At 43.5% G+C, this 17579-nt stretch overlaps 1 protein-coding gene across 1 annotated transcript in view; it reads right to left on the minus strand.

The window, feature by feature from the left end:
• gbe1b (glucan (1,4-alpha-), branching enzyme 1b) overlaps positions 1-17579 on the minus strand; it is a 359324-nt gene that overhangs the window by 285776 nt on the left and 55969 nt on the right. The window contains exon 3 of the mRNA XM_036964774.1: positions 7560-7675. Coding sequence (XP_036820669.1) covers positions 7560-7675 — 116 coding nt within the window. The remainder of the gene's footprint in view (positions 1-7559; positions 7676-17579) is intronic.

Genomic DNA, 17579 nt, shown 5'->3' on the forward strand with positions numbered 1-17579 from the left:
AGAGAGGGAGAGAGGGAGTAGGCTTGAGGTAGTGAGGGAGGGAGACAGAGAGGGGGGTATACAGAAAGACAGACAGGGAGAGAGTAGTATAATAGTAGGAGAGATAAGAACTCCAGATGGGAGAGAGGGATGAGGGAGAGAGGGATGAGGGAGAGAGGGATGAGAGGGAGAGAGGGATGAGATAGAGGGATGAGGTACAGAGGGATGAGGTACAGAGGGATGAGGTACAGAGGGATGAGGGACAGAGGGATGAGGGACAGAGGGACGAGGGACAGAGGGACGAGGGACAGAGGGACGAGGGACAGAGGGAGAGAGGGATGAGGGAGAGAGGGAGAGAGGGATGAGGGAGAGAGGGATGAGGGACAGAGGGATGAGGGACAGAGGGATGAGGGGCAGAGGGATGAGGGACAGAGGATGAGGGACAGAGGGATGAGGGACAGAGGGATGAGGGACAGAGGGAGAGAGGGATGAGGGAGAGAGGGATGAGGGAGAGAGGGATGAGGGAGAGAGGGATGAGGGAGAGAGGGATGAGGGACAGAGGGAGAGAGGGATGAGGGAGAGAGGGATGAGGGAGAGAGGGATGAGGGACAGAGGGATGAGGGACAGAGGGATGAGGGACAGAGGGATGAGGGACAGAGGGATGAGGGACAGAGGGATGAGGGACAGAGGGAGAGAGGGATGAGGGAGAGAGGGATGAGGGAGAGAGGGATGAGGGAGAGAGGGATGAGGGACAGAGGGAGAGAGGGATGAGGGACAGAGGGATGAGGGACAGAGGGATGAGGGACAGAGGGATGAGGGACAGAGGGAGAGAGGGATGAGGGAGAGAGGGATGAGGGAGAGAGGGATGAGGGAGAGAGGGATGAGGGACAGAGGGATGAGGGAGAGAGGGATGAGGGACAGAGGGATGAGGGACAGAGGGAGAGAGGGATGAGGGACAGAGGGATGAGGGAGAGAGGGATGAGGGAGAGAGGGATGTAGAAACAGTCGTGATTCTCTCATCAGATATATTGTATCTCCACATTCCACTGTAAACTATTCTTCTGGATTCTACCACAGAGTTGAATTCCTTAGCTTCAACCCACTGTGTGTAGGAGTCTAGCAGACAGACTTAAAATAAAAAAAATGGGCAATATGCAGTTGCTACATCCACTTCTGGACCTGTATGATATGTACCCATTGGTTCATGCAGAATATAACTGATACATGCCTTATGAGCATAACCCAATCAGAACCCAAACTATAGTGTTGTCGGCTACCTCGATGATACACAGCAGTCAATGTTTTACTCCCACGTTTGTAAACAAACACTGTATAGCCTCAAAGCACGCTTAAAACTATAATTTTGGTATCGTGGATGGTCAGTCCTTGCATCCATATCTCTGTCTATGAATTTGAGAGTGGTTAAATTTCTCTCCCCTCGGCTTTTTACTGAAACAGCGCACTTTGTTATCCATTTCAACTGCGGTTTGCCCCTTTAACCAGCTAATGAGAGCACATTCTGTTACAAATCAGACCCGGCCAAGAGGAAGTAGCAGCTTCAGAAACCTACCTTAATATATAGCAGTACAGTAGGCCTACCTGGATAATATATAGAAGTACAGTAGGCCTACCTGGATAATATATAGCAGTACTGTAGGCCTACCTGGATAATATATAGCAGTACTGTAGGCCTACCTGGATAATATATAGCAGTACTGTAGGCCTACCTGGATAATATATAGCAGTACTGTAGGCCTACCTGGATAGTATATAGCAGTACAGTAGGCCTACCTGGATAATATATAGCAGTACAGTAGACCTACCTGGATAATATATAGCAGTACTGTAGGTCTACCTGGATAATATATAGCAGTACAGTAGGCCTACCTGGATAATATATAGCAGTACAGTAGACCTACCTGGATAATATATAGCAGTACTGTAGGTCTACCTGGATAATATATAGCAGTACTGTAGGCCTACCTGGATAATATATAGCAGTACTGTAGGCCTACCTGGATAATATATAGCAGTACTGTAGGCCTACCTGGATAGTATATAGCAGTACAGTAGGCCTACCTGGATAATATATAGCAGTACAGTAGACCTACCTGGATAATATATAGCAGTACTGTAGGCCTACCTGGATAGTATATAGCAGTACAGTAGGCCTACCTGGATAATATATAGCAGTACTGTACCTGGATAATATATAGCAGTACTGTAGGCCTACCTGGATAATATATAGCAGTACAGTAGACCTACCTGGATAATATATAGCAGTACTGTAGGCCTACCTGGATAGTATATAGCAGTACAGTAGGCCTACCTGGATAATATATAGCAGTACTGTACCTGGATAATATATAGCAGTACTGTAGGCCTACCTGGATAGTATATAGCAGTACAGTAGGCCTACCTGGATAATATATAGCAGTACTGTACCTGGATAATATATAGCAGTACTGTACCTGGATAATATATAGCAGTACTGTAGGCCTACCTGGATAGTATATAGCAGTACAGTAGGCCTACCTGGATAATATATAGCAGTACTGTACCTGGATAATATATAGCAGTACTGTAGGCCTACCTTAGTATATAGCAGTACTGTACCTGGATAATATATAGCAGTACTGTAGGCCTACCTGGATAGTATATAGCAGTACAGTAGGCCTACCTGGATAATATATAGCAGTACTGTACCTGGATAATATATAGCAGTACTGTAGGCCTACCTTAGTATATAACAGTACTGTACCTGGATAATATATAGCAGTACTGTAGGCCTACCTGGATAATATATAGCAGTACTGTACCTGGATAATATATAGCAGTACTGTAGGCCTACCTGGATAATATATAGAAGTACAGTAGGCCTACCTGGATAATATATAGCAGTACTGTAGGCCTACCTTAGTATATAGCAGTACTGTACCTGGATAATATATAGCAGTACTGTAGGCCTACCTGGATAATATATAGCAGTACTGTAGGCCTACCTGGATAATATATAGAAGTACAGTAGGCCTACCTGGATAATATATAGCAGTACTGTAGGCCTACCTTAGTATATAGCAGTACTGTACCTGGATAATATATAGCAGTACTGTAGGCCTACCTGGATAATATATAGCAGTACAGTAGGCCTACCTGGATAATATATAGAAGTACAGTAGGCCTACCTTAGTATATAGCAGTACTGTACCTGGATAATATATAGCAGTACTGTAGGCCTACCTGGATAATATATAGCAGTACTGTACCTGGATAATATATAGCAGTACTGTACCTGGATAATATATAGCAGTACTGTAGGCCTACCTGGATAATATATAGCAGTACTGTAGGCCTACCTGGATAATATATAGCAGTACTGTAGGTCTACCTGGATAATATATAGCAGTACTGTACCTGGATAATATATAGCAGTACTGTACCTGGATAATATATAGCAGTACTGTACCTGGATAATATATAGCAGTACTGTACCTGGATAATATATAGCAGTACTGTACCTGGATAATATATAGCAGTACTGTAGGTCTACCTGGATAATATATAGCAGTACTGTAGGTCTACCTGGATAACATATAGCAGTACTGTACCTGGATAATATATAGCAGTACTGTAGGTCTACCTGGATAATATATAGCAGTACTGTAGGCCTACCTGGATAATATATAGCAGTACTGTACCTGGATAACATATAGCAGTACTGTACCTGGATAATATATAGCAGTACTGTAGGTCTACCTGGATAATATATAGCAGTACTGTACCTGGATAATATATAGCAGTACTGTAGGTCTACCTGGATAACATATAGCAGTACTGTACCTGGATAATATATAGCAGTACTGTAGGCCTACCTGGATAATATATAGCAGTACTGTAGGCCTACCTGGATAATATATAGCAGTACTGTAGGCCTACCTGGATAATATATAGCAGTACTGTAGGTCTACCTGGATAATATATAGCAGTACTGTACCTGGATAACATATAGCAGTACTGTACCTGGATAATATATAGCAGTACTGTACCTGGATAATATATAGCAGTACTGTACCTGGATAATATATAGCAGTACTGTACCTGGATAATATATAGCAGTACTGTACCTGGATAATATATAGCAGTACTGTACCTGGATAATATATAGCAGTACTGTAGGTCTACCTGGATAATATATAGCAGTACAGTACCTGGATAATATATAGCAGTACTGTACCTGGATAATATATAGCAGTACTGTAGGTCTACCTGGATAATATATAGCAGTACTGTACCTGGATAATATATAGCAGTACTGTAGGTCTACCTGGATAATATATAGCAGTACAGTACCTGGATAATATATAGCAGTACTGTACCTGGATAATATATAGCAGTACTGTACCTGGATAATATATAGCAGTACTGTAGGCCTACCTGGATAATATATAGCAGTACAGTAGGGCTACCTGGATAATATATAGCAGTACTGTACCTGGATAATATATAGCAGTACAGTACCTGGATAATATATAGCAGTACTGTACCTGGATAATATATAGCAGTACAGTACCTGGATAATATATAGCAGTACAGTACCTGGATAATATATAGCAGTACTGTACCTGGATAATATATAGCAGTACTGTACCTGGATAATATATAGCAGTACTGTACCTGGATAATATATAGCAGTACTGTAGGCCTACCTGGATAATATATAGCAGTACTGTACCTGGATAATATATAGCAGTACTGTACCTGGATAATATATAGCAGTACTGTACCTGGATAATATATAGCAGTACTGTAGGCCTACCTGGATAATATATAGCAGTACTGTAGGTCTACCTGGATAATATATAGCAGTACTGTACCTGGATAACATATAGCAGTACTGTACCTGGATAACATATAGCAGTACTGTACCTGGATAACATATAGCAGTACTGTACCTGGATAATATATAGCAGTACTGTAGGCCTACCTGGATAATATATAGCAGTACTGTACCTGGATAATATATAGCAGTACTGTACCTGGATAATATATAGCAGTACTGTAGGTCTACCTGGATAATATATAGCAGTACAGTACCTGGATAATATATAGCAGTACTGTACCTGGATAATATATAGCAGTACTGTAGGTCTACCTGGATAATATATAGCAGTACTGTACCTGGATAATATATAGCAGTACTGTAGGCCTACCTGGATAATATATAGCAGTACTGTAGGCCTACCTGGATAATATATAGCAGTACTGTAGGCCTACCTGGATAATATATAGCAGTACTGTAGGTCTACCTGGATAATATATAGCAGTACTGTACCTGGATAACATATAGCAGTACTGTACCTGGATAATATATAGCAGTACTGTACCTGGATAATATATAGCAGTACTGTACCTGGATAATATATAGCAGTACTGTACCTGGATAATATATAGCAGTACTGTACCTGGATAATATATAGCAGTACTGTACCTGGATAATATATAGCAGTACTGTAGGTCTACCTGGATAATATATAGCAGTACAGTACCTGGATAATATATAGCAGTACTGTACCTGGATAATATATAGCAGTACTGTAGGTCTACCTGGATAATATATAGCAGTACTGTACCTGGATAATATATAGCAGTACTGTAGGTCTACCTGGATAATATATAGCAGTACAGTACCTGGATAATATATAGCAGTACTGTACCTGGATAATATATAGCAGTACTGTACCTGGATAATATATAACAGTACTGTAGGCCTACCTGGATAATATATAGCAGTACTGTAGGCCTACCTGGATAATATATAGCAGTACTGTAGGCCTACCTGGATAATATATAGCAGTACTGTAGGCCTACCTGGATAATATATAGCAGTACTGTACCTGGATAATATATAGCAGTACTGTACCTGGATAATATATAGCAGTACAGTAGGGCTACCTGGATAATATATAGCAGTACTGTACCTGGATAATATATAGCAGTACAGTACCTGGATAATATATAGCAGTACTGTACCTGGATAATATATAGCAGTACAGTACCTGGATAATATATAGCAGTACAGTACCTGGATAATATATAGCAGTACTGTACCTGGATAATATATAGCAGTACTGTACCTGGATAATATATAGCAGTACTGTACCTGGATAATATATAGCAGTACTGTAGGCCTACCTGGATAATATATAGCAGTACTGTACCTGGATAATATATAGCAGTACTGTACCTGGATAATATATAGCAGTACTGTACCTGGATAATATATAGCAGTACTGTAGGCCTACCTGGATAATATATAGCAGTACTGTAGGTCTACCTGGATAATATATAGCAGTACTGTACCTGGATAACATATAGCAGTACTGTACCTGGATAACATATAGCAGTACTGTACCTGGATAATATATAGCAGTACTGTACCTGGATAATATATAGCAGTACTGTAGGCCTACCTGGATAATATATAGCAGTACTGTACCTGGATAATATATAGCAGTACTGTACCTGGATAATATATAGCTGTACTGTAGGTCTACCTGGATAATATATAGCAGTACAGTACCTGGATAATATATAGCAGTACTGTACCTGGATAATATATAGCAGTACTGTAGGTCTACCTGGATAATATATAGCAGTACTGTACCTGGATAATATATAGCAGTACTGTAGGCCTACCTGGATAATATATAGCAGTACAGTACCTGGATAATATATAGCAGTACTGTAGGCCTACCTGGATAATATATAGCAGTACTGTACCTGGATAATATATAGCAGTACTGTAGGTCTACCTGGATAATATATAGCAGTACAGTACCTGGATAATATATAGCAGTACAGTACCTGGATAATATATAGCAGTACTGTACCTGGATAATATATAGCAGTACTGTAGGTCTACCTGGATAATATATAGCAGTACTGTAGGTCTACCTGGATAATATATAGCAGTACTGTAGGTCTACCTGGATAATATATAGCAGTACTGTACCTGGATAATATTTAGCAGTACTGTACCTGGATAATATATAGCAGTACTGTAGGTCTACCTGGATAATATATAGCAGTACTGTACCTGGATAATATATAGCAGTACTGTAGGTCTACCTGGATAATATATAGCAGTACAGTACCTGGATAATATATAGCAGTACAGTACCTGGATAATATATAGCAGTACTGTACCTGGATAATATATAGCAGTACTGTACCTGGATAATATATAGCAGTACTGTAGGTCTACCTGGATAATATATAGCAGTACAGTACCTGGATAATATATAGCAGCACAGTAGGCCTACCTGGATAATATATAGCAGTACAGTAGGCCAACCTGGATCATATATAGCAGTACAGTAGACCTACCTGGATAACATATAGCAGTACTGTAGGCCTACCTGGATAATATATAGCAGTACTGTAGGCCTACCTGGATAATATATAGCAGCACAGTAGGCCTACCTGGATAGTATATAGCAGTACAGTAGGCCTACCTAGATAACATATAGCAAGCAGTACAGTAGGCCCAGCTGGATATAAAGCAGTACTGTAAAGCCTACCTTGAGTTTGGTGTTGTGTTCGATGGCTGGTGACTTGTCATGCTTGGGGGGCAGACACAGTTCCCATTTTCCAAACTCTTTCTTCTCGTACGGATGAGAGAAGTTGTCCCAACCATCTATGAAACAAAAGAAAGATCATGATTTATTTAATGTTTCTACTACACATATTGTATATACAATCATTTATATAGTATTAGATTTCTGTACTATAAAAATATAAGCTACATTTGCCTAAATGTGAAGTAGGCTGATATCGGCCTAGCAGGGAGATGCCAGACATTGTGTTTTTCTGCCCAATATGTGGGCATGTTTTTGCAAAATGGATAATAAATTGTCACTAAAAGTATTTAGAATATTTACTAAGTACAAAACCACCAGCAGGCTCCTGAGAAACAGCCACAACCTGTCCTGTATCACCGCCCTGCATCACCGCCCTGCATCACCGCCCTGCATCACCCCATCACCGCCCTGCATCACCGCCCTGCATCACCCCATCACCGCCCTGCATCACCCCATCACCGCCCTGCATCACTGCCCTGCATTACCGCCCTGCATCACCCCATCACCGCCCTGCATCACCCCATCACCGCCCTGCATCACCGCCCTGCATCACCCCATCACCGCACTGTATCACCGCCCTGCATCACCGCCCTGCATCATTGCCCTGCATCACTGCCCTGCATCACTCCATCACCACCCTGAATCACCGCCCTGCATCACCCCATCACCGCCCTGCATCACCGCCCTGCATCACCGCCCTGCATCACCACCCCTGTATCGTATTTAACTCACTTGACAATCATTTGTTTTGTTTATATATATATATATATATAAATAAAATAAAGACCTTTGAATAGATAATTGATCATTATCAAAAACTGCTGGTTTATTCACAATCACTGAGGGCAAAACAAATGGAAATAGGCTCTCTAAATATTTAATACTAGTGTACTGCGATTTACAGATCGATTCCTCTGCTGTGTGGGTCTATGACCTTGAGTCATCTTTCCACCTGACAAGGTGAAATATTTAGATAAAAACAAAAAGCTTCCAGCAGGGGTCGGCAGGGGTCAGCAATCTCTGTCCAGCAGGGGTCGGCACTCTGTCCAGCAGGGGTCGGCAGGGGTCAGCACTCTCTGTCCAGCAGGGGTCGGCACTCTGTCCAGCAGGGGTCGGCAGGGGTCAGCAATCTCTGTCCAGCAGGGGTCGGCACTCTGTCCAGCAGGGGTCGGCAGGGGTCAGCACTCTCTGTCCAGCAGGGGTCGGCACTCTGTCCAGCAGGGGTAGGCAGGGGTCAGCAATCTCTGTCCAGCAGGGGTCGGCACTCTGTCCAGCAGGGGTAGGCAGGGGTCAGCAATCTCTGTCCAGCAGGGGTCGGCACTCTGTCCAGCAGGGGTAGGCAGGGGTCAGCAATCTCTGTCCAGCAGGGGTCGGCACTCTGTCCAGCAGGGGTAGGCAGGGGTCAGCACTCTCTGTCCAGCAGGGGTAGGCAGGGGTCAGCACTCTCTGTCCAGCAGGGGTAGGCAGGGGTCAGCACTCTCTGTCCAGCAGGGGTCGGCACTCTGTCCAGGAGGGGTAGGCAGGGGTCAGCACTCTCTGTCCAGCAGGGGTCGGCACTCTGTCCAGCAGGGGTAGGCAGGGGTCAGCACTCTCTGTCCAGCAGGGGTAGGCAGGGGTCAGCACTCTCTGTCCAGCAGGGGTAGGCAGGGGTCAGCACTCTCTGTCCAGCAGGGGTAGGCAGGGGTCAGCAATCTCTGTCCAGCAGGGGTCGGCACTCTGTCCAGCAGGGGTAGGCAGGGGTCAGCAATCTCTGTCCAGCAGGGGTCGGCACTCTGTCCAGCAGGGGTAGGCAGGGGTCAGCAATCTCTGTCCAGCAGGGGTCAGCAGGGGTCAGCACTCTCTGTCCAGCAGGGGTCGGCACTCTGTCCAGCAGGGGTAGGCAGGGGTCAGCAATCTCTGTCCAGCAGGGGTCGGCAGGGGTCAGCACTCTCTGTCCAGCAGGGGTCGGCACTCTGTCCAGCAGGGGTAGGCAGGGGTCAGCACTCTCTGTCCAGCAGGGGTTGGCACTCTGTCCAGCAGGGGTAGGCAGGGGTCAGCACTCTCTGTCCAGCAGGGGTAGGCAGGGGTCAGCACTTTGTCCAGCAGGGGTAGGCATGGGTCAGCACTCTTTCCAGCAGGTGTCGGCAGGGGTCAGCACTCTCTGTCCAGCAGTTCATCCATCAGTACTCTCTGTCCAGCAGGGGTCGGCACTCTCTGTCCAGCAGGGATAGGCAGGGGTCAGCACTCTGTCCAGCAGGGGTAGGCAGGGGTCAGCACTCTGTCCAGCAGGGGTAGGCAGGGGTCAGCAGGGGTAGGCAGGGGTCAGCACTCTGTCCAGCAGGGGTAGGCAGGGGTCAGCACTCTGTCCAGCAGGGGTCGGCAGGGGTCAGCACTCTCTGTCCAGCAGAGGTCGGCACTCTCTGTCCAGCAGGGGTCGGCACTCTCTGTCCAGCAGGGGTCGGCACTCTCTGTCCAGCAGGGGTCGGCACTCTCTGTCCAGCAGGGGTCGGCACTCTCTGTCCAGCAGGGGTCGGCACTCTCTGTCCAGCAGGGGTCGGCACTCTCTGTCCAGCAGGGGTCGGCACTCTCTGTCCAGCAGGGGTCGGCACTCTCTGTCCAGCAGGGGTCGGCACTCTCTGTCCAGCAGTTCCTACATCCGTCAGACGGTAGTGTGATGTTCAAAGCTGCAAACTACATCACTAGCTAGGTTTCTAACCAATTGGCGACAGATTTTCATGAGAATATAGAAGAAGACATTTTTTTTTTTAATTAAAAAATAAGTAAAAAAAAAAAAAAAATCAGCATAAAAACAATATGCACATTTTCCCGATTTTAACGAGGAGTTTCCATCAAATTGACTTGTTGCCGATAAAAAGCTGTGCGTGGTGATGTAGTGCACGGAAAAGTTACACGGATTTCCATTTTCAGATCTATTGATGGGTTTTGTCTGAAATGAAACGCGTTATATAGCGAATGTGCCCACTACGGTCTTGGCACGGACGCTTTAAACCACAGAGACATAATGAATATAACCACAGAGACATAATGAATATAACCACAGCAAAGCTTTAAACCACAGAGACATAATGAATATAACCACAGAGACATAATGAATATAACCACAGAGACATAATGAATATAACCACAGATACATAATGAATATAACCACAGAGACATAATGAATATAACCACAGAGACATAATGAATATAACCACAGCAAAGCTTTAAACCACAGAGACATAATGAATATAACCACAGAGACATAATGAATATAACCACAGAGACATAATGAATATAACCACAGAGACATAATGAATATAACCACAGAGACATAATGAATATAACCACAGAGACATAATGAATATAACCACAGCAAAGCTTTAAACCACAGAGACATAATGAATATAACCACAGAGACATAATGAATATAACCACAGAGACATAATGAATATAACCACAGAGACATAATGAATATAACCACAGAGACATAATGAATATAACCACAGAGACATAATGAATATAACCACAGAGACATAATGAATATAACCACAGAGACATAATGAATATAACCACAGAGACATAATGAATATAACCACAGAGACATAATGAATATAACCACAGAGACATAATGAATATAACCACAGAGACATAATGAATATAACCACAGAGACATAATGAATATAACCACAGAGACATAATGAATATAACCACAGAGACATAATGAATATAACCACAGAGACATAATGAATATAACCACAGAGACATAATGAATATAACCACAGAGACATAATGAATATAACCACAGCAAAGATTTAAACCACAGAGACATAATGAATATAACCACAGAGACATAATGAATATAACCACAGAGACATAATGAATATAACCACAGAGACATAATGAATATAACCACAGAGACATAATGAATATAACCACAGAGACATAATGAATATAACCACAGAGACATAATGAATATAACCACAGAGACATAATGAATATAACCACAGAGACATAATGAATATAACCACAGAGACATAATGAATATAACCACAGAGACATAATGAATATAACCACAGAGACATAATGAATATAACCACAGAGACATAATGAATATAACCACAGAGACATAATGAATATAACCACAGAGACATAATGAATATAACCACAGAGACATAATGAATATAACCACAGAGACATAATGAATATAACCACAGAGACATAATGAATATAACCACAGAGACATAATGAATATAACCACAGAGACATAATGAATATAACCACAGAGACATAATGAATATAACCACAGAGACATAATGAATATAACCACAGAGACATAATGAATATAACCACAGAGACATAATGAATATAACCACAGAGACATAATGAATATAACCACAGAGACATAATGAATATAACCACAGAGACATAATGAATATAACCACAGAGACATAATGAATATAACCACAGCAGAGCTTTAAAATCACAGATATATTCATTATGTAACGGCAGCAGGGCATCGATCGTGTCACCAGAATAAGACCCTCGAAAATGTATTGGGAAGGAGCATCACGACGACCACAGTGGTACTGGATCAGACTACTTGTACATTTGAATCAAGCCTCGTAGATTTGGTATCATGCGTCCCGTCACGAAAACAAAGTAAGCGTTAAATATTTCTTTAGCTAAACTTTAATGTTAAATTATTCTTATCTTAAAACATGTTCACTTCACAGTAGTAACTTTTAATTAACAAATGCATGAACGCAAAGAGCGAAATATAAAAAGCGGAGAAGTTTGTCAACCAAAAACCAAATGAATTGACATGCCTACCGGCTGACTCTCCCAACATTTTATTATATTTTTACGGATGATCAACAATCAAAGTAGCCAATCGGAAAAAACATTGCTGAAGATAAACATCTTTCCAGAAACCCTTTTTTAATTCATAAATTGTTTTGTTATAACACCCATCTTTATAAATCACAGAGTAGCTCCTCCGTGAGAACAGAGCATCTAACTTGAGGAAACACTCCATCATTTTGTACCTCTACTTTCAAAATCCCTCACTATCCCTCTCTCTTTCTCATGCACGCTCTGAAGCTTATTTTCTCATTCTAAAGAATATCTTCTTTCTGCTTCCTTTCCCTTGTTCTCTCTCCATCCCTTCTCCCTCTGCATGGCGTAGACCTGGAGGGAAAATGATCTATAGCAAAGCTACTGATAAAAAAATAAATAAATTTAAAACAAAATATGACTTCACTCCTGGCCCTCATTAAAACGTGCTCCCTTCCTTCCTGTGTATGTCTGTGTGTGAGAGAAAGAGAGAGAGAGAGAGAGAGAGAGAGAGAGAGAGAGAGAGTGGCCACATGGTGCATGACAGCACTGTCTCACATCCGATATGTTGGCTATACCACTCCTATTCTAAATCAGAAGAAAGTATTGAACTGCAGTGTGTCATTCAATGTAAAAAACACACACAGCATTTTAGAAATAGTTCTGATACTAGTGGGTCTACTCTAACAGGAGAGACGTTCTGATACTAGTGGGTCTACTCTAACAGGAGAGACGTTCTGATACTAGTGGGTCTACTCTGTAACAGGAGAGACGTTCTGATACTAGTGGGTCTACTGTAACAGGAGAGACGTTCTGATACTAGTGGGTCTACTCTGTAACAGGAGAGACGTTCTGATACTAGTGGGTCTACTCTAACAGGAGAGACGTTCTGATACTAGTGGGTCTACTCTAACAGGAGAGACGTTCTGATACTAGTGGGTCTACTCTAACAGGAGAGACGTTCTGATACTAGTGGGTCTACTCTAACAGGAGAGACGTTCTGATACTAGTGGGTCTACTCTAACAGGAGAGACGTTCTGATACTAGTGGGTCTACTCTAACAGGAGAGACGTTCTGATACTAGTGGGTCTACTCTAACAGGAGAGACGTTCTGATACTAGTGGGTCTACTGTAACAGGAGAGACGTTCTGATACTAGTGGGTCTACTCTAACAGGAGAGACGTTCTGATACTAGTGGGTCTACTCTAACAGGAGAGACGTTCTGATACTAGTGGGTCTACTCTAACAGGAGAGACGTTCTGATACTAGTGGGTCTACTGTAACAGGAGAGACGTTCTGATACTAGTGGGTCTACTCTAACAGGAGAGACGTTCTGATACTAGTGGGTCTACTCTAACAGGAGAGACGTTCTGATACTAGTGGGTCTACTCTGTAACAGGAGAGACGTTCTGATACTAGTGGGTCTACTCTGTAACAGGAGAGACGTTCTCATACTAGTGGGTCTACTCTAACAGGAGAGACGTTCTGATACTAGTGGGTCTACTCTAACAGGAGAGACGTTCTGATACTAGTGGGTCTACTCTAACAGGAGAGACGTTCTGATACTAGTGGGTCTACTCTAACAGGAGAGACGTTCTGATACTAGTGGGTCTACTCTGTAACAGGAGAGACGTTCTGATACTAGTGGGTCTACTCTGTAACAGGAGAGACGTTCTGATACTAGTGGGTCTACTCTAACAGGAGAGACGTTCTGATACTAGTGGGTCTACTCTAACAGGAGAGACGTTCTGATACTAGTGGGTCTACTCTAACAGGAGAGACGTTCTGATACTAGTGGGTCTACTCTAACAGGAGAGACGTTCTGATACTAGTGGGTCTACTCTAACAGGAGAGACGTTCTGATACTAGTGGGTCTACTCTAACAGGAGAGACGTTCTGATACTAGTGGGTCTACTCTAACAGGAGAGACGTTCTGATACTAGTGGGTCTACTCTGTAACAGGAGAGACGTTCTGATACTAGTGGGTCTACTCTAACAGGAGAGACGTTCTGATACTAGTGGGTCTACTCTAACAGGAGAGACGTTCTGATACTAGTGGGTCTACTGTAACAGGAGAGACGTTCTGATACTAGTGGGTCTACTCTAACAGGAGAGACGTTCTGATACTAGTGGGTCTACTCTAACAGGAGAGACGTTCTGATACTAGTGGGTCTACTCTAACAGGAGAGACGTTCTGATACTAGTGGGTCTACTGTAACAGGAGAGACGTTCTGATACTAGTGGGTCTACTCTAACAGGAGAGACGTTCTGATACTAGTGGGTCTACTCTAACAGGAGAGACGTTCTGATACTAGTGGGTCTACTCTGTAACAGGAGAGACGTTCTGATACTAGTGGGTCTACTCTGTAACAGGAGAGACGTTCTCATACTAGTGGGTCTACTCTAACAGGAGAGACGTTCTGATACTAGTGGGTCTACTCTAACAGGAGAGACGTTCTGATACTAGTGGGTCTACTCTAACAGGAGAGACGTTCTGATACTAGTGGGTCTACTCTAACAGGAGAGACGTTCTGATACTAGTGGGTCTACTCTGTAACAGGAGAGACGTTCTGATACTAGTGGGTCTACTCTGTAACAGGAGAGACGTTCTGATACTAGTGGGTCTACTCTAACAGGAGAGACGTTCTGATACTAGTGGGTCTACTCTAACAGGAGAGACGTTCTGATACTAGTGGGTCTACTCTAACAGGAGAGACGTTCTGATACTAGTGGGTCTACTCTAACAGGAGAGACGTTCTGATACTAGTGGGTCTACTCTAACAGGAGAGACGTTCTGATACTAGTGGGTCTACTCTAACAGGAGAGACGTTCTGATACTAGTGGGTCTACTCTAACAGGAGAGACGTTCTGATACTAGTGGGTCTACTCTAACAGGAGAGACGTTCTGATACTAGTGGGTCTACTCTAACAGGAGAGACGTTCTGATACTAGTGGGTCTACTCTAACAGGAGAGACGTTCTGATACTAGTGGGTCTACTGTAACAGGAGAGACGTTCTGATACTAGTGGGTCTACTCTGTAACAGGAGAGACGTTCTGATACTAGTGGGTCTACTCTGTAACAGGAGAGACGTTCTCATACTAGTGGGTCTACTCTGTAACGGGAGAGACATTCTGATACTAGTGGGTCTACTCTGTAACAGGAGAGACGTTCTCATACTAGTGGGTCTACTCTGTAACAGGAGAGACGTTCTGATACTAGTGGGTCTACTCTAACAGGAGAGACGTTCTGATACTAGTGGGTCTACTCTGTAACAGGAGAGACGTTCTGATACTAGTGGGTCTACTCTGTAACAGGAGAGACGTTCTGATACTAGTGGGTCTACTCTAACAGGAGAGACGTTCTAATACTAGTGGGTCTACTCTAACAGGAGAGACGTTCTGATACTAGTGGGTCTACTCTGTAACAGGAGAGACGTTCTGATACTAGTGGGTCTACTCTGTAACGGGAGAGACGTTCTGATACTAGTGGGTTTACTCTGTAACAGGAGAGACGTTCTGATACTAGTGGGTCTACTCTAACAGGAGAGACGTTCTGATACTAGTGGGTCTACTCTGTAACGGGAGAGACGTTCTGATACTAGTGGGTCTACTCTAACAGGAGAGACGTTCTGATACTAGTGGGTCTACTCTAACAGGAGAGACGTTCTGATACTAGTGGGTCTACTCTAACAGGAGAGACGTTCTGATACTAGTGGGTCTACTCTAACAGGAGAGACGTTCTGATACTAGTGGGTCTACTCTAACAGGAGAGACGTTCTGATACTAGTGGGTCTACTCTAACAGGAGAGACGTTCTGATACTAGTGGGTCTACTCTAACAGGAGAGACGTTCTGATACTAGTGGGTCTACTCTAACAGGAGAGACGTTCTGATACTAGTGGGTCTACTCTAACAGGAGAGACGTTCTGATACTAGTGGGTCTACTCTAACAGGAGAGACGTTCTGATACTAGTGGGTCTACTGTAACAGGAGAGACGTTCTGATACTAGTGGGTCTACTCTGTAACAGGAGAGACGTTCTGATACTAGTGGGTCTACTCTGTAACAGGAGAGACGTTCTCATACTAGTGGGTCTACTCTGTAACGGGAGAGACATTCTGATACTAGTGGGTCTACTCTGTAACAGGAGAGACGTTCTCATACTAGTGGGTCTACTCTGTAACAGGAGAGACGTTCTGATACTAGTGGGTCTACTCTAACAGGAGAGACGTTCTGATACTAGTGGGTCTACTCTGTAACAGGAGAGACGTTCTGATACTAGTGGGTCTACTCTGTAACAGGAGAGACGTTCTGATACTAGTGGGTCTACTCTAACAGGAGAGACGTTCTAATACTAGTGGGTCTACTCTAACAGGAGAGACGTTCTGATACTAGTGGGTCTACTCTGTAACAGGAGAGACGTTCTGATACTAGTGGGTCTACTCTGTAACGGGAGAGACGTTCTGATACTAGTGGGTTTACTCTGTAACAGGAGAGACGTTCTGATACTAGTGGGTCTACTCTAACAGGAGAGACGTTCTGATACTAGTGGGTCTACTCTGTAACGGGAGAGACGTTCTGATACTAGTGGGTCTACTCTAACAGGAGAGACGTTCTGATACTAGTGGGTCTACTCTGTAACAGGAGAGACGTTCTGATACTAGTGGGTCTAATCTAACAGGAGAGACGTTCTGATACTAGTGGGTCTACTCTGTAACAGGAGAGACGTTCTGATACTAGTGGGTCTACTCTGTAACAGGAGAGACGTTCTGATACTAGTGGGTCTACTCTGTAACGGGAGAGACGTTCTGATACTAGTGGGTCTACTCTGTAACGGGAGAGACGTTCTGATACTAGTGGGTCTACTCTGTAACAGGAGAGACGTTCTGATACTAGTGGGTCTACTCTGTAACAGGAGAGACGTTCTGATACTAGTGGGTCTACTCTGTAACAGGAGAGACGTTCTGATACTAGTGGGTCTACTCTGTAACGGGAGAGACGTTCTGATACTAGTGGGTCTACTCTAACAGGAGAGACGTTCTGATACTAGTGGGTCTACTCTAACAGGAGAGACGTTCTGATACTAGTGGGTCTACTCTAACAGGAGAGACGTTCTGATACTAGTGGGTCTACTCTAACAGGAGAGACG

This window comes from Oncorhynchus mykiss, chromosome 27 (genome assembly GCF_013265735.2).
Source record: "Oncorhynchus mykiss isolate Arlee chromosome 27, USDA_OmykA_1.1, whole genome shotgun sequence".
NCBI lineage: Eukaryota > Metazoa > Chordata > Actinopteri > Salmoniformes > Salmonidae > Oncorhynchus > Oncorhynchus mykiss.